The sequence below is a fragment of the Talpa europaea genome (genome assembly GCF_964194135.1).
Source record: "Talpa europaea genome assembly, chromosome: 4".
Lineage (NCBI taxonomy): Eukaryota > Metazoa > Chordata > Mammalia > Eulipotyphla > Talpidae > Talpa > Talpa europaea.
This window is the reverse complement of record NC_140070.1, coordinates 103,759,028-103,777,387: the sequence shown is the minus strand read 5'-3', so window position 1 is coordinate 103,777,387 and position 18,360 is coordinate 103,759,028. Positions and strand designations below refer to the sequence as shown.

At 38.3% G+C, this 18,360-nt stretch overlaps 1 protein-coding gene across 2 annotated transcripts in view; it reads left to right on the top strand.

Annotated features, from left to right (window-relative positions):
• HACD2 (3-hydroxyacyl-CoA dehydratase 2) overlaps nt 1–18,360 on the top strand; it is an 89,622-nt gene that overhangs the window by 14,811 nt on the left and 56,451 nt on the right. Inside the window, exon 3 of one of the 2 annotated variants that reach the window (XM_084231290.1) lies at nt 2,386–2,404. The exons of the other annotated variant lie outside the window; for it this stretch is intronic. Coding sequence (XP_084087416.1) covers nt 2,386–2,404 — 19 coding nt within the window. The remainder of the gene's footprint in view (nt 1–2,385; nt 2,405–18,360) is intronic. 2 annotated transcript variants of the gene reach the window in all.

Below are 18,360 nucleotides of genomic sequence, written 5' to 3'. Positions count from 1 at the left end.
AACAACACTCATATATTAGCTCACAGCTCTGTAAGTCAGAGATGGGTTTGGCTGAATTCTCTGCACAGGCTCTCACAAGACTGAAATTAAGGTGTCAGCCAGACTGGTTCTTATCTAGGGACTCGGGAAGAATCTGCTTCTAAGCTCCTTCAGCTTGTTGGCACATTTCAGTATCTTCTGCTTGTAGGCCTGAAGTCCCCATTCCCTTACTGACTGTCAGTTAAAGGTCACTCTGCTCTAAGAGGTTGGTATTTAGTCCTTGCACATGGTCCCCTCTCTCTTGGAAGCAAACAAGACCATGTTGTATCCTTTTTATGACTATCTCTGACTTCCCCTTCTGCCATGAGCACAAAAAAGCTTTAAAGGAACAGATAATTTCTGTACCTTAAAATCAGTTGACTTGGGAATTTAATTGCATTTGTAAATCCCTACATTGCAGTACCTAAATTAGTATTTGATTGGATAACCAAGGAACAGGAATCTTGGGAAATCATCTTTAAAATTCTGTCTACTACAATTTGTATGGAGAGGGAAGCTAAGTGAAATGAAGACAGTCTCAAAATAATTGAATAATTTGTTCCTTCTGCACATTCTGTCCTGTATTATAACATTTCCAGCTTGCATATTTAGTTAAAAAGAATTTAAGTGCAATGTTATTACTGCAAAAACAGTGAAACTGATTGAAAATATGTAACAGGAGATTTGAGATTCCTATTCAGACTTTAATTATTAAATTAGTAGAGATATGTGAAATGCAGATATCTCCATGGATTTCTTTAATATGCACTATTTTAGTACTTTCATATTATTGCCCCCTTTTGGGAGTCAGGATAGTTCTTCAATTTTATCCTAAAATGGTCCTCAGTTCTTTACACAACTGCTTCACAGCCTCTTGCATTAATTTTTTTCTTGTATGATCCATTTGTATTCCTTGTCAGACCGTTCAAGTAATATGGTCTCCAAGGTTGTTGGTTTTTTTTTTTTTTTAACAGATTAGACCTTCATTATATATGTCAACATGATTTCAAGGCAGAAGGATAAGTTTTTTTGTGACAGTTTCTTCTTACCTCACCTATTATATAACTAAGGGTGTTATTTTGACACCACACTTAGAAATAAATAAGTCATAGCTCATTTGAGATTATAATGTATTTCCTCATTTTCTGTACTTTGTTATTTACCTTAGGTATTATTCCAACTTCAGTTAAGATTACTTTTCTAGGCCTCCCCTGGTGGCGCAGGCGGTTGAACGAGGTGCTATGAAGCTGTCTGCAGCCTCTGCTGTGCCGGTTCAATCCTGGTCTGCTGGCGAGGGTCCCACATGGTGTGGCAGACCTCTCCTGTCTTGCCCGCTGCTCCCCTCAGCAGTGTATTTCCTCAGTCTGACTGTTCTGTTCCCCACTCTGTCTTTGGTGAATCCTCTCACCCTCCTGCGCATCTGGCCTGTACCCCGGTTCTTGTATAAATAAATAAATAAATAAATAAATAAATAAATAAATAAATAAATAAATAAATCTTTTAAAAAAATAAAGATTACTTTCCTATTTTCCGGTAAGTCTTAGTACTATTTTCTTAAATTCTAGTATTGGTGTAGTATTGATCTGTACATGTTTTATTTTTCTACACTTGTCCCAAGTGATTTCTGATATTCTTATTTTTAAATCCAAACTTAACACAAGTTGGTACGTTCATTTGGCTGCTTCGTTTTGTCATTATGTCTCCAAACATATACTGAAATACATAGTTTTTAAAAAAATTAATTTCATTTGTTTCTTCTTTACGTATCAGCTACGACATTGGTTTTTTTGAAAATTTTGTGTAGATAAGTTATAGCATCCTTGAATTATTTCAGGATAGTAAAGGAGGCATTATAAAATATATGTGATTAAAAAAGGAAGGTTGGGTCTAATAGGACTAAAACCTATTGTGCTATCACACAAAAAGAAAGTGGTAGCCCCTAAGTACTATGTGTCCTTGCCTGCATGTCCTACTGTTCATCAAAGCTCTTCTGACCCGATGCTCCAGTCTGACAGTTCTATCCTATAGAACATGGGACATGGGAGATGATGTGTACTTGCTCTCTTCAAGTTTATGCGTTTTATATATATAATTGAGGTCCTCCAGATCCGATAGGCTACTGGGTATAATTTACTCCTTAGGAAATCTTCCACAGACACACAAACTGAAAGTGAGCAAAAACAACAAACAAAAATTTGCATTTTGTTAAATAACATGTAGCCAAGTTTAAAAATGGAATTTTTGCTTTTCAAATCCAAACTACTGGCAGCCACAACTTTATTATTACTCAAAGGCATGTTTATATGAAATAAAACTGTATGTTATTGATGTTTACTAATTCTCTTCCCCCCTCTTTTTCCCCTCTAGATTTTGCATTGTGCAATAGGTAAGTATGGAATTTCCCCTACCCCAATATGTACAATGGATTGTTTGCTTTTTAAGTTATAAATGATAGGATGATTTGATTGAATATTGAAAAAATTAAACTATAATCATATATAAAATTTCTTAAATTGGTATGACTTTCTAAAATCATAGGTACTATTTAGATTATTCAATATTTATTAAACACAGCTATTTTGTTCTGTCGATTCAAAGAGGCCTCTCCTGCCTTGTTACAGGAATAACAAAGAAACATTGACTTATTTATAAAAATGTGATGTGGGGTCCTGGTACTGGGCTATCGAAAACCCTCTATAAGATCATTTAAGTGTTATATTCACTTTTCTTATGTTTAAAATGAGAAAACTGCATGTATTACCAACTCCTGAGATGAAAATTTTATATATAAATATATATGAGAGGGATTGGAAAAGAATACCTTTAAAGGGTTATACAAATGTAAGGAATTTCTACTAAAAGCTGATGTCATTTTTCCTTTGCGGGGGGAGAAGAGGTGTCATCAGATCCTGCTCTGAAACTGAGACATAGCTTCTAGCCTGGGTGGGTTATACCCCTCCAACTAAATAGAAATCCATTTTGGAAAGTTGCCGGAGTAAGCCCACAGTGGTTACTCTGCATCCGGACTTATCTCTCAAAGGGAAGATTTGAAATTGACGCTCATTGAGGGGCACGGAAGGTCTGAAAACTTGAGAAACATGCATCGAACCGTTATGGTCCTAATCAACTTCATTTATAAATTATGGGGGCACTTTCTATATTCAGAGTCCTGTGCTTAGCACTAGGGAAGAGTACGTTTACATTCAGGTAGTCACACTGCAGGCTCACCACCATAGGTCTCACAGTGGTCCTTATGATCCCTGGCTCCATTACTTAAGGCAAAGCATCTTCATTATAAAGAGTTGCACCTTAGCTATTGGCTACTAGGAAGGAGATCTGCAATGAAGGATTTCCATGTGATTTGCAGAATTTTCTGTGTTTATTTTGCTGGGAGTTGTTGGATAGGATAAGTAGCTTTCATTAGCTTCTTAGAGAAGTGTGTGATTCCCTGAAAGGTTAAGAAACACTGCTTTAGAACCTTGGAGCAATAGATTTGAATTGGGGGGTTGGGGCTTCCTCTGTCACATGGTCTGGTTTACCAGAGAAGGTTAAGGGACCCGGCACAGGTCACACAGGCCAGTCAGAGACAGAGCTTGCCTGATTTTATTTTATTTTATGGTGATTTGGTTTTGGCTAGTATTTAATCTCACACCCATTCCTTTTTAATCCATCATCACTGAAATGGTTAAATAAATTTTAAGCATAAGCTTGTAGATTGGGGATACATTTGGTCAGAGAGAGTAGTGTGATCACTTCAGGGCTTCTCCACATGATTAGACCCTGTGCCCTCATTCTCCCCACTCTCCTTACCTTCAGCTCACTCTCAAAGAGAGGATTTAGATGCATATGTTTTCTAAGCATGTGTATTATTATTTTCTTCAATATTTCACTGTATTTTAACACCAAATTTTTCCTTATTTGTCTTAGAATATATTCTCATGCTTCTTTATGAAATTTCTACATCTGGAAATAAAGTTTCTAGCAAGTATATTTATGAATTCATACCAGAACATTATCAAATACCTAGCAGGTGGGATCAAGGTAGGCATTGGGAAGTAGGAGTAAAGGTGGACAGGCACAGGCGCCAGCTCAGGGAAGCACACAAGCACCTGGCTGAGACACTCCAGGACTAGCATCCTGGTGGCGTTGTGTTCTGATGGTGTGTTGACAGGTATCAGGACCTTGGTTCTAGCTATGGATACTTTAAAATTCCTAATTTGTTGTAGAACCTTGTTCTGTCAGTGATTTGCTCTTCTACATCATCACCCTTTTTATCTGTCTTTTCCATCTCAATTCACTAAATGCTTAGATTTCTAACTCCTACTGGGCCTCTCTGGTGGCCTCTCAGCGCTATCATAGCTACTGCCTGAGTTTGATTCCCAGCCAGAAAGCTAACCCACATATGGTGCAGCAGACCTCTCCTGTCTCACCCACTGCTCCCCTCAGCAGTGTATTTCAATAAAATCCACTTGTTCTGCTCCCCACTCTGTCTCTGGCGAATCCTTTTGTTCCCTGTACATTTGGCCTATACCCTGGTTCTTCTACACATGTATACATAAATAAATTAAAAATAAAAAAAGAATTACAAATCCTGAAACTAACCTTTGACTCTTTATTCCCCCATATGCTATGTAATTCCTCTCCATCCTTTTTACCAGATTTATTGTAGGCTATGTACTTCCTCGTTCTCATTTATACCTTAACCCAGAAGTCAAGCTTCAGTCCCCCTTGTCCTACTAAAATTGCCCTCTGGTCTAAAATCAGCAATATCATTGCTCTTTTGACTAAACATGCCCTCTGTGGGCGAGCTCATCTCATAGTCCGAGATACTTAGGCAAGTGTGAGACACCAATTTTTCTAACTTCAAGTCATACCTGTACCCCAGACACAACTCGTCCATTGACCTTCTGAATATCTATTCCCAGAGGCACATCTCCTGCTCAGCATGACTCACACTCCTAAACTTGTGCTGTCTCCTCTATTCTTTTAGGGACTGGTACATGGGGGCGGCGGTGGGGGGAGGGCGGACGACCCACAAGCAGATCAGACGCCTAAACTTGCTTTGATTACAATATTCTCTTTGTCAAAGAAACTACCAGCCACTAGCTATTCACTCCCTCAGCATAGATCTAGTGCTCATCCGCGGTGCCTCCTATACCCATACTCCCATAGCCAGGTGGTCATCAAGTTTTAGCAATCCTGATTGCTGAATATTTCTCATATTGTCCTATTTTTTCATCCCTGTTCAGGGGGCCTCGATTTGTCTCTTATTGACTTCTGGGTCTCCCTGAACATCTAGACTTATGACAACAATAAGAGCTACCATTTATTAAATATTTACTGTGGTCTAGAGCTTTACATTTATTACCTCATTTCCATTCCATTTTACAGTTGATAATACTGAGGCTTAGTAGGCACTACTTAGTACTTAAGACCTAGGGCTCCGAGTTGAACCTATGGCGGTGTGATTCCAAATTCATGCCTCACACAGTCCTAAAGGGGTGTAGTTTAAAGGATGACTCGATCATGTCACTTCCCGGCTTAAAACTCTTGACTTGGGCATCCCTAGTGGCACAGGGGTTAAAGTCTCAGCACTATGAAGCTATCGTCAGCCACTGCAGCTCCTGCTGGGGAGCTGACCCTCACGGCGCAGCAGACCTCTTCTGTCTCACCGGCTGCTCCCTTCAGCAGTGTATTTCAGTAGAGCCACCTGTTCTTTTCCCCAGTCTGTCTCTGGTGAATCCTCTCACCACTACCCCCCTCCCCACCTCTGGCCTACACCCCAGTCCTTGTATGCATAAGTAAATAAATCTTAAAAAAAAAAACCAAAAACACCTCTTGACTAGTTTAAACTTCTTCATGATTTGCCCATCTCCCCTGTCCTCCCTTTTCCCATTGCTGTGGGTCCCCACATGTACCATGCTACTGCGTTTTTCTCACTTCAATTCTGTGCCCAGGCTTGGTGCTCTGCCTGGGACAAGCAACCCACGCCCTTCAACTGAAGCTCCTCTTGACTCTTCAGTAAACTTCCCCACTTCCCATGGACTAGATTAAGTACCTTTCCTCACTTTTCCATAATGCCTATACCTCACTCTGTTGTTACGCTTTTCCCACTGTATTATGCTCTGTCGCTGTACCTGTATCCCCCACCAACACCCCTGAATTTTTTCTGAATGAGAATTATTTCTTTTGAAAAAATTCTTTGTTTATTTTTAAAACATCCTTATTTATTTTTCACAGTATAGGATTTCTCCCCTCAGGTGTGGTCACCATAGTTTTCACACCACCAAAGTGCCCATCATTCTCTACCACACTCCTTCCACACTGTTCTCTACTCTCACCTTCTCCCTCTCCTCCGCCTCCTGAATGTCTCTGATCTAAGGTCTGCTTGCAAGGGTTAGTCTTACAGTTTGTCATTGTCTGATCCTTTGTTTGGTTTCTCTAGATTCCACATATAAGTGAAACCATCTGGTATTTATCTTTCTTCTTCTGGCTCCCTTTGCTTAGAATAATCCCTTCCAGTTCCATCCATGTTCTCGAAAATGGCCTAAGTTTATCTTTTTTGATTGCTGAGTAGTATTCCATTGTGTGTATATGCCACTTTTTTTTTTTAATTTATTTTTGCCTTTTTTTAAAGATTTATTTATTTATTTATACAAGCACTGGGTACAGTCAGAAGCATGGGAGGCTGAGAGAATTCACCAGAGCCAGAGTGGGGAGCAGAACAGGCAGAAGGACCGAAGTACACTGCTGAGGGGAGCAGCGGGCGTGGCAGGAGAGGTCTGCGCACCATGTGGGACCCTCACCCGGCAGCCGGGGATCAAACCGGCGCTGCAGAGGCTGCTTGCAGCTTTGCAGCCCAGCGCTCAACTGCTGTGCCACCGGGGGAGGCCCTATACCACATCGTCTTGATCCACTCATTGTTCTGGGGCATTTAGGTTGTTTCCATATCTTGGCTATTGTAAATAGTGCTCCTATAAGCATAGGAGAGCAGGTTTCCTTTAGAACTTGTATTTTGTGCTCTTTGGATAGAGACCTTTGAGTGGAAATGCTGGGTCTTATAGTAAATTCATCTTTAGTATTTTGAGGAAACTCCACACTTCTTTCTGTATAGGCTGGTCCAGTCTGCACTCTCACAAACAGTGTAATTGGGTTCTTTTTCTCCACACCTTCACCAGCACTCATTTATTGTTGAGAATTCTTTCTTACTGATACCTGTGTCCCAGCACATGGTACCTCGTGGGAGCTCAGTGAACATTTGATCATTCTTAATTCTGGTGAAATTTTCTAAAATTTGTTTCAGAACATTTTCATGTCCTTACATTAATTCTTACAAAATAAAATGATAATAATAGTAATCAGACTCTTTCTAGCATTAGCCTAAAAGCAATCAATGCTTTGTTCTTTTAAACTCATACAGCTTAAGGTGTTTTTGTTTTTGGAATGGTGTGATTTATTTACTTGTGGCTTTATAAAAGTTTTTACCCTAACAACTTGTTTTAGAAACTTGAGATGTCTTTGGTTTACATACCGTTGATGAAGTCTGACCTCCATCATACTTGGGTTATTTACAAAATTATGTAACTTCCGGAAGATTACTCAATTTTTATGCACATTCATTTCTCCATCAATAAAAGGCGAATAATGATATCTACCTTGTAGGGAGGGGTGTTGTGAAATAAAACAGGACAATGCATGAAGAACACTTAGCACAATACCAGGACATGGCAGTATCAAAAATTACCCAATAAAATGGTAGTTGTTGTTTTTAACTAAAGCAATGTAATGTCACAGAATGTTTAAAAAGTTTTGTTCTGTCCCTAGTATAATGTTCAGTATTTATATTTATGTAAATTACAATTCTGGTATAAGTGAGTGCTCTGGGGTCACTTGTTCTTAGTATGAGTTGGAACTGCTTCTTTTTTTTATATTAAACTTTTTTTATTTTTTACATCAGTGTTCATTTTTAACCCCCTCAGGTGTAGTCCCCGTAGAGTTTCCTTCACCAATGCACCTGTGCACCATCACCTCAGTCCCCTGGGCTCCTCCTTCCCTCCCTCTGATCCCTCTCCCGCATCCTCCCCTACAGTATGTTTCTGATTTATAGTTGTCTGTTTTTGCTTTGTTGTGTTTTGTACCGTTATTATTTTTTACACTGATGTCTTATTTGGTTCCCCTATATTCCTGTTATAAGTGAAACCATCTGATATTTTTCTTTTTCTTTCTGGCTTATTTCACTGAGCATACTTCCTTCTAGCTCCATCCATATTGCTGCAAATGGCATGAGTTTATCTTTTGATTGCTGAATAATATTCCATTGTGTATATGTGCTACGTCTTCTTGATCCATTCATCTATTTTTGGGCATTTGGGATGTTTCCAGGATTTTTACCTATTGTAAATAGTGCTGCAATAAACATAGGTGAACAGGTGTTCTTTTGAATCAATGTTTTTGTGTCCTTTGGGTAGATCCCTAGGAGCGAAGTTGTCGGGTCATATGGTAGCTCCATTTTTAGTAGACTGAGGAACCTCCAGACAGCTTTCCATAGTGGTTGGAACAGTTTGCACTCCTACCAGCAATGTAGGAGAGTTCCTTTTTTACCACATCCTTGCCAACATTTGTTGTTGCTTGTTTTTTTTTTTTTTTTTTTTGATATGTGCCATTCTTACTGGTGTAAGGTGGTATCTCAATGTGTTGTTTTTTTTTTTTTAAGATTTATTTATTTATACAATCACTGGGTACAGTCAGAAGTGCAGTAGGGTGAGAGAATTCACCAGAGCCAGAGCGGGGAGCAGAGCAGGCAGAAGGACCGAAGTACACTGCTGAGGGGAGCAGCGGGCGGCAGGAGAGGTCTGCGCGCCATGTGGGACCCTCCTCTGGTGGCCGGGGAGTAGCCGGGGATCGAACGGGGATCGAACCGGCGCTGCAGAGGCTGCAGGCAGCTACGCAACCCAGCGCTCAACCGCTGCACCACTGGGGAGGCCCTCAATGTGGTTTTGATTTGCATTTCCCTGATGATAAGGGATGTTGAACATTTTTTTCATATGCCTGTTGGCCATTGCATTCCCTCTTTGGAGAAATTTCTTTTAAGTTCTTCTGCCCATTTCTTGACTGGATTGTTTATTTGGTTTTTGTTGAGTTGTGTGAGTTCTTTGTATATCTTTGTGATCAGTCCCTTATCAGTTGACAGGAGTGCAAAGATTTTTTCCCAATCAGTGAGGTGTCTCTCTGTTTTGGCTAATGTCTCTTTCGCTATGCAGAAGCTTTTCAGTTTGATGTAATCCCAGTTGTTTATGTTTTCCTTTCTTTGCTTTGGGTGATGAGTCTTTAAAGATGTTATTGCGATGTATGTCTTGTAGTATTTTACCTATATTTTCTTCTATATATTTTATGGCTTCAGATCTTATGCCCAGTTCTTTTATCCATTTTGAGTTGATTTTTGTGCACAGTGAATGGTAGTGGTCTAGTTTCATTTTTTTGCATATGGTGGTCCAGTTTTCCCAGCACCATTATTGAACAAACTGTCTGTGTTCCATTGCTTCTTCTTTGCTCCTTTGTCAAAGATCAGTTGTCCATATAAGTGTGGTTTTATTTCTGGGCTCTCTGTTTGGTTCCATTTGCCAGTGTGTCTGTTTTTGTTCCAATACCAAACTGTTTTAGTTATTATGACTTTGTAGTATAGCTTGAAGTTTGGAAGTGTGATAGCTCCTTTCTCCTTTGCTTTCATCAGTAGAGCTTTGGCTATTTGTGGTTTTTTGTGGTTCCATATGAATTTCATCAGTATTTGTTCTGTTTCTTTGAAAAATGTCATTGAGATTTTTACTGGAATAGTGTTGAATCTGTATGTTGCTTTTAGTAGGGTGGACATTTTAATAATGTTAATTCTTCCAATCCATGAGCAGGGGATATCTTTCCATTTCTTTGTGTCTTCTTCTATTTAACAGTGTTTTATAATTTTCTTTGTATAGGTCTTTCACCTCTTTTGTTAGGTTTATTCCTAAGAATTTGATTTTTTTGGTTTCAATTATAAAAGGGATGGTTTTGTTGATTTCTTCTTCTTCAGATTGATTGTTTGTGTATAGAAAGGCTACTGATTTTTGTGTGTTGATTTAGTATGCTGCTACTTTACTGAACTGGCTGATTATTTTGAGTAGTTTTTTTTTTTTTTAAAGATTTATTTATTTATACATATAAGAACCGGGGTACAGGCCAGATGTGCGGGAGGGTGAGAGGATTCACCAGAGACAGAGCGGGTAACAGAACAGGCAGACTGACTGAAATACACTGCTGAGGGAAACAGCGGTCGAGACAGTAGAGGTCTGCCATGCCATGTGGCCATCTCCTCGGCCTGCTGGGATCAAACCGCAGGGATCACTGTGCTGACTGCAGAGGCTGCAGACAGCTTCACAATGCTGTGCTCAACCGCCTGCACCACCAGGGAAACCCTTGAGTAGTTTTTCTGTGGAGTTTTTAGGGTTCTTCATGTATATTATCCTATCATCTGCAAATAGTGATCATTTTACTTCTTCTTTCCCTATCTGGAGTCTTTTTATGTCTTTCTCTTGTCTTATTGCCCTGGCTAGGACCTCCAGTATTATATTGAAGAGTAGTGGTAAGAGAGGACATCCTTTTCTTGTTCCTGATCTTAAAGAAAAGGCCTTCAGCTTTTCACTATTGAGAATAATATTGGCAGTAGGTTTGTCTTATATGGCTTTTATCATGTGAAGGTATGTTCCTTCTATCCCAAGAATTTCAAGGGCCTTCATCATAAATGGATGTTGGACTTTGTTGAATGCTTTCTCAGCATCTATTGATATGATCATATGGTTTTTATTTTTCTTTTTGTTGATCTGTTGGATTACTCTGATTGATTTTCATATGTTGAACCATCCTTGTGCCCTTGGGATGAATCTCACTTGATCGTGGTGTATTATCGCTTTGATGCATTGTTGGATTCTGTTGGCAAGGATTTTGTTGAGGATTTTTGCATCAGTGTTCATTAGGGAGATTGGCCTGTAATTTTCTTTTTTTGTGCTGTCTTTGTTTGGTTTTGGTATTAGTGTAATGGCTTCATAGAATGTATTTGGTAGTATTCCTTCTTTTTCAATTTTTTGAAAGAATTTGTGTAGGATAGGCACTAATTCACTGCTGAACGTCTGGTAGAATTCATTTGTGAAGCCATCTGGACCTGGGCTTTTGTTTTGGGGGAGTGCTTTGATTACTGCCTCAATTTTGTGGCTTGAAATTGGTCTGTTTAGGTGTTCTATTTCTTCTTCATCCATCTTTGGATGATTATATTGTTCTAGGAATTTGTCCATCTCTTCTAGGTTTGTCCATCTCTTTCATTTATAATCCTATTTATATGTGTTTTCTCACGTTTTTTTCTTTGTGAGCCAGGCTAGAGGTTTGTCTATTTTGTTTATTTTTTCAAAGAACCAACTTTTGGTTTTTTTCAATTGTTTTTTTTAATTTCTATTTCTTTTATTTCTGCTTTAATTTTTATTATTTCCTTTCTTCTGCTGGCTTTAGGGATTTTATGTTGTTCTTTTTCTAGCTCTTTGAGATATGAGATTAGGTTTTTTCTTTGAGTTCTTTCTTGTTTGTTGATGTGAGCCTGTATTGCTATATATTTTCCTCTTATTACTGCTTTTGCTGCATCCCATACATTCTGGAAAGTGGTATCCTCCTTGTCATTCAACTCAAAGTGTTTTTTAATTTCTTCTTTGATCTCCTCATTAGTCCAGTGGTCTTCCAGTAATATGGATTTCAATCTCCATGAAGTGGGAAGTTTCCTTGTTTTCTTTTCATGATTTATTTCTAGTTTGATGCCTTTATGATCAGAGAAGATAGTTGGAATGATTTTGATCTTCATGTACCTGTTGATGTTTGTCTTGTGGCCCAGTATGTGGTTGATTCTGGAGAATGATCCATGTGCATTTGAGAAAAATGTGTACTCGGATTTTTGGGGATGCAGTGTCCTATAGATGTCTGTTAAGTCCATGAGTTCTATGCCTTTATTTAGGGCTCTAGTGTCTTTATTTATTTTTTGTCTTGTTGATCTGTCCATTGGTGAGAATGGAGTGTTGAAGTCTCCCACTATATATGTATTTTCTTTAATGTCTGTTTTCAGAGCTGATAATAACTGTCTAATATATTTTGGTGCTCCTTCATTTGGTGATTATATGTTGATGAGTATTATATCTTCATGATGTATTGTCCCCTTGATCATGATGTAGTGTCCATCTGTGTCTCTTTTTACTTTTTTTAATTTGAAGTATATTTCATCTGATATAAGTATAGCTGTTCCTGCCTTCTTTTTTGGTCTATTTCCTTGTAGGATTGTTTTCCAACCTTTTACTTTCAGTCTGTGTTTATCTTTTGTGGTTAAATGTGTTTCCTGGATACAGCAGAAGGATGGATTTTGTTTTTTAATCCAGCATGTTATTCTGTCTTTTTATTGATGAGTTTAATCCATTTACATTTAGAGTTAATATTGATATGTTGGCATCTGTATTTGCCATTTTGTTTGTCTTTTTTCTGATTTTATTCCTCACTTTATTCTGTTCTTCTTGATCATTCCTCTGTTGGTATAGGCTTTAGGACTTCTTATAGAATTTTTTGGAGTGGGGGTTTAGTTTTAATGAATTTCTGGAGTTTCTGTTTGTCTGAGAAGGTCCATACTTTTTCTTCATAGAGGAAGGAAGGAGTTACTTCTTGTTCATATTTGTGGCAATGCAAGTTGACAAAAACAGCCTCCAGAAACAATAAAATTCTATACAGAGGGCTCATTTCTGTGAGGAAGTCACTCAGTCTTCTGTCCTGGTAAATGAGTTCCCATGTCCCAAACTCTTCAAAGTAGGTTGGTGGTTCTCCATTGATAATGCAGGATTTTGAAAAACCATTCTTATGGTTGCCACCTTAAGATTTGTAGTACTTCTGTTTAACCTATGGTTTTTCTTGTTCTGTATGTTCTGGCTTGCACTCCTCTCTCAAACTGACAACACCTTTTGTTTTTTAAAAATGTATTTTATAAAATTCACAATCATCTTAATATTTATTGGCAGTATATGACTTCAAACTGATTTTATTTGGTAGCGAATGATGCCAGGGAGGAAGGGGAGCAGCTGCTGAGGAAACCAGAGACCACAAGGCACATCTTCCATCAGAAACATTTCCCTCCCAGCAATTAGAGTTAACTGATCCTCTCTTTGTCTACAGCACCCCATCCCCAACCCTCCCTCCCACCTTGAGAAGGTCAAGTTTTTCTTGTGAAGGGACTGCCATCGTTTAGTGTTAAAACCAAACATGGGACCCCATGTTTTAGCAGAAGAGATCTCTGGAAGAAAGTCATCCTAGAGGGAAGGGGTATTTTCTCTGGATTTACTTACTTAGAAATTCTCCTTTTACCCTTCCCTTAGGGACGTGGCTGGGTACAGAAACAAAACTACTTTCTTTGAACAAAACTGCTTATTTAGCTTAGATTGCATGGTTTGAATGAACTTTACTGAATAGTGAAGAAAAACAAAAAGAAAATAAGTATCAGAAATACAGTGTACAAATAGCCTTCCTCCCAAAGTACAAGTTTGTGATCCTAAGACGTGACTCCCTTTTGTTACAGGAACTGATAGTGTCACATAGACCTTGATACCTGGCTCTTCTTTGCCCTGTTCTAAGTTCACCTCTGGAGGCCTCCCCAAGCCCATTTTTCTGACCCTCTTGCAAAGGGGAATAAGTAACATTTCTAATTTAAATTCAAACATTGCTTTCTGCCTGGGGAATGTTAGTGCTTGTCGAGAGTAAAGAATGGTTAACTTTCCTAGCAGGCCAGCCTGTCTCTTCTGCCTAGAGATTTCTCAGGCTTCCTTCTTGAGCTACCTGGGTACAGTGGGGAACTTCGAGAGTAGGGTCAGAGTTTGTCAAAGACAACCTTCATCTCCTTTCATTCTGCCTTTCTCATTTATTCGGCAGAACCATTTTCTAGAGTCTTGACACCAGAGCTCTGTATCAAGATTCTGTGACCATGTTCAAATCATAACCTTTCCCAAACCTGTCAGGCCCTTCACACCTGCCTAACATAGTATCCCTCTGTCTTGAATCTTTGTTCATGGTGTTGGTCTTCTGGTCAAATTTTGCCTCTTCCCCTCTGACAGAGGAGAGAAGGCAAGATTGTTTCAGCACTCTACATCTGATGTCCTGATGCCCATAGCTTCAGCCCCTGTTCTCTAAATAAACTGTGTTTTTTCACATCTCCATAATTTAATATGAAGTGTTCTTTGCCTAGAACACCTAGGTCCGTTAGTTGTTCCCTACTTGTGTGAGATGAAGGGAAAGGAGAAATAAAGTATGCTTATTAGGACTCCAAAGTGCCTGAGCAGGAAAGGTGGGAGACTTCCCAGGGCTCATCACAGTGCCTGCACCTTGCAAACACTCAGTATGCTAGAACAGCTCTTCTGTTGATGATTACTGGGCAAGATGCAATCCTGAAAGTTTCTGAGCCCAGTTGGAGTTCAGAATGGCAAGCTATGAAGAGAACTTAGATCATGGATTTTTTTATCTCTGCTATCTTTGCAGGGACAACTAGGAGTTTGTTTTGCATGGAAGCCTATTATTGAGATATTTAAAATACTTTCTCTACAATATTTATCTTTTTTTTTTTTTTTAGTGGATCAAGCCACACAATGTGTGCTATTTATTTATTTATTTATTTATTTATTTATTTTTAGCACTCTTTTTTTTTTAATTAAATAATAAATTTTATTTTTATATTCCCCCATACAACTGCACATGCCCCATTCTGACCCCAATCCCTCCCCTCCCGGCCCCCACCCCCCAAAAAGTGTCTCTGGTTCATAGTTTTTTGTTGATTTTGATTTTCACTTTCTTATAGTTATTCTTTTTCCTGATCCCTTATTTAAGTTTTCTAGATTCCTGCTATGAGTGAGACCATCCGGTATTTTTCTTTTTCTTTTTGGCTTATTTCGCTGAGCATGATCCCTTCCAGCGCCATCCATGTTGCTGCAAATTGCATGTGTTTATCTTTTTTGAATGCTGAGTAATATTCCATGGTATATATGTACCACATCTTCTTGATCCAGTCATCTATTTTTGGGCATTTGGGTTGTTTCCAAAGCTTAGCTATTGTAAATAGTGCTGCTATAAACATAGGGGTGCAGGTGTTCTTTGGAATTGATGTTTCTGTGTCCTTTGAGTAAATACCTAGGAGTGGAATTGCTGGATCATATGGAAGCTCTATGTTTAGTAGGTCCAGAAATCTCCACACAGCTCTCCATAGTGGTTGGACCAGTTTGCATTCCCACCAACAGTGCAGGAGAGTTCCTTTTTCTCCACACCCTCACCAACATTTGTTGTTGCTAGTTTTTTTAATATGTGCCATTCTCACTGGTGTAAGATGGTATCTCATGGTAGTTTTGATTTGCATTTCCCTGATGACAGTGATGTTGAACATTTTTTCATATGTCTGTTGGCCATTTGCATTTCCTCTTCAGAGAAGTTTCTTTTTAGCTCTTCTGCCCATTTTTTGACTGGATTATTTTCTTTGTTGTTGTTGAGTCTCATCAGCTCTTTGCAGATTTTTGTGATCAGTCCTTTATCATTAGTGTTGGGTGCAAAAATGTTCTCCCAGTTGGTGGGGTTTCTCTTTGTTTTTGTTATTGTCTCTTTTGCTGTGCAGAAGCTCTTTAATTTGATGTAGTCCCAGCTGTTTATCTTTGCCTTCACTATCACTGCTTTGGGTGATGTGTCTGTAAAGATGTCTTTGATGTGCAAATCACGTAGTGTTTCGCCTATATTTCCTTCTATATATTTTATGGTTTCAGGTCTTATGTCTAGTTCTTTAATCCATTTTGAGTTGATTTTTGTGTATGGTGTGAGGTAGTGGTCAAGCTTCATTCTTTTGCATGTAGCGACCCAGTCTTCCCAGCACCATTTATTGAACAAACTTTCTTTGCTCCAATGCATAGTCTTTGCTCCTTTGTCAAAGATTAGTTGACCATAAATCTGTGGGTTTATTTCTGGATTTTCTATTCGATTCCATTGGTCTGTATGTCTGTTCTTGTTCCAATACCATGCAGTTTTGATGATTATGGCTTTGTAGTATAGTTTGAAGTCTAGGAGTGTGATGCCTCCATTCCCTTCTTTTTTTTTCAGTAGAGCTTTGGCTATTCGGAGTTTTTGGTGATTCCATATGAATTTCATCAAGAATTGTTCTATTTCTTTGAAGAATGACATTGAAATTTTGATTGGAATAGCATTGAATCTGTATATTGCTTTTGGTAGGATGGCCATTTTAATAATGTTTATTCTTCCAATCCATGAGCAGGGGATGTCTTTCCATTTCTTTGTGTCTTCATCTATTTCTTTTAACAGTGTTTTATAATTTTCTTTGTATAGGTCCTTTACCTCTTTTGTTAGATTTATTCCCAAATATTTGATTTTTTTTTTGTTTCGATAATAAAAGGGATGGTTTTTTTTTATTTCTTCTTCTTCAGATTTATTGTTTGTGTATAGGAAGGCTACTGACTTTTGCGTGTTGATTTTGTATCCTGCCACTTTACTGAATTGATTGATGAGTTGAATTAGTTTTTCTGTGGAGTTTTTGGGGTTCTCTATGTATATTATCATATCATCTGCAAATAGTGATAGTTTGACTTCTTCTTTTCCTATTTGGATTCCTTGTATGTCTTTCTCTTGTCTTATTGCTCTGGCTAGGACTTCCAGTATTATATTGAAAAGCAGTGGTGAGAGTGGACATCCTTGTCTTGTTCTAGATCTTAATGGAATTGCTTTCAGCTTTTCACCATTGAGGATGATACTGGCTGTTGGCTTGTCATAGATGGCCTTTATGATGTTGAGGTATGTTCCTTGTATCCCAAGAATTTCAAGGGCTTTTATCATGAATGGGTGTTGCACTTTGTCGAAAGCTTTCTCAGCATCTATTGATATTATCATATGGTTTTTATATTTCTTTTTGTTGATGTGTTGGATAACGTTGATTGATTTTCTGATGTTAAACCATCCTTGTGTCCCTGGAATGAATCCTACTTGGTCGTGGTGAATTATCTTATGGATACATTGTTGGATTCTGATAGCTAAAATTTTATTGAGGATTTTTGCATCAGTGTTCATTAGGGAGATTGGCCTGTAGTTTTCCTTTTTTGTGTTGTCCTTATTCGGTTTTGGTATTAGTGTAATGTTGGCTTCATAGAACGTGTTTGGTATTGTCCCTTCCTTCTCAATTTTTTGGAAGAGTTTGTGAAGGATAGGCACTAATTCGTCTCTGAATCTTTGGTAGAATTCATTTGTAAATCCATCAGGTCCTGGGCTTTTGTTTTTGGGGAGGGTTTTGATTACCATTTCAATTTCGCTGCTTGTAATTGGTCTGTTTAGGTGTTCTATTTCTTCTTTATCTAGCTTTGGGTGATTGTAGAGTTGTAGGAATTTGTCCATCTCCTCTAGATTGTTGAACTTGTTTCCATATAATTGTTCATAGTAGTTACTGATTATTCTTTTGATTTCTGCTGTGTCCGTTGTGATTTCTCCTCTTTCATTTGTGATCCTGTTTATTTGTGCTTTCTCCCTTTTTTCCTTTGTGAGCCTGGCTAGGGGTTTGTCTATCTATTTTATTGATTTTTTCAAAGAACCAGCTCTTGGTTTCATTGATCTTTTGGATTTTTTTTTAGTTTCAATTTCATTTATTTCTGCTTTGGTTTTTATTATTTCTTTTCTTCTACTGGTTTTGGGGTTTTTTGTTGTTCTTTTTCTAGATCTCTGAGCTTCGAGATTAGGTTGTTTCTTTGAGTTCTTTCGTGTTTTTTGATGTGAGCTTCTATTGCTATATATTTTCCTCTTATTACTGCTTTTGCTGCATCCCATACATTTAGGATATTAGTGTCCTCCTTGTCATTCAATTCAAAGAATTTTTTAATTTCTTCTTTGATCTCCTCGTTAGTCCAGTGGTCTTCCAGTAGTGTGGTTTTTAATCTCCATGAGGTAGGATAGTTCCTTGCCTTCTTTTTATGGTTTATTTCTAGTTTGATGCCTTCATGGTCAGAAAAGATGGTTGGTATGATTTCAATCTTGGTGTATCTGTTGATGTTTGTCTTGTGCCCCAGTATGTGATCGATCCTGGAGAATGATCCATGTGCGCTTGAGAAAAATGTGTACTCCGTTTTTTTTGGGTTTAGTGTTCTATAGATGTCTGTTAAGCCCAAATGCTCTAGGTCCTTATTTAGAGCTTTAGTTTCTTTACTTATTTTTTGTCTTGTTGATCTATCCATTGTTGATAGTGGTGTGTTGAAGTCTCCCACTACGTATGTGTTTTCT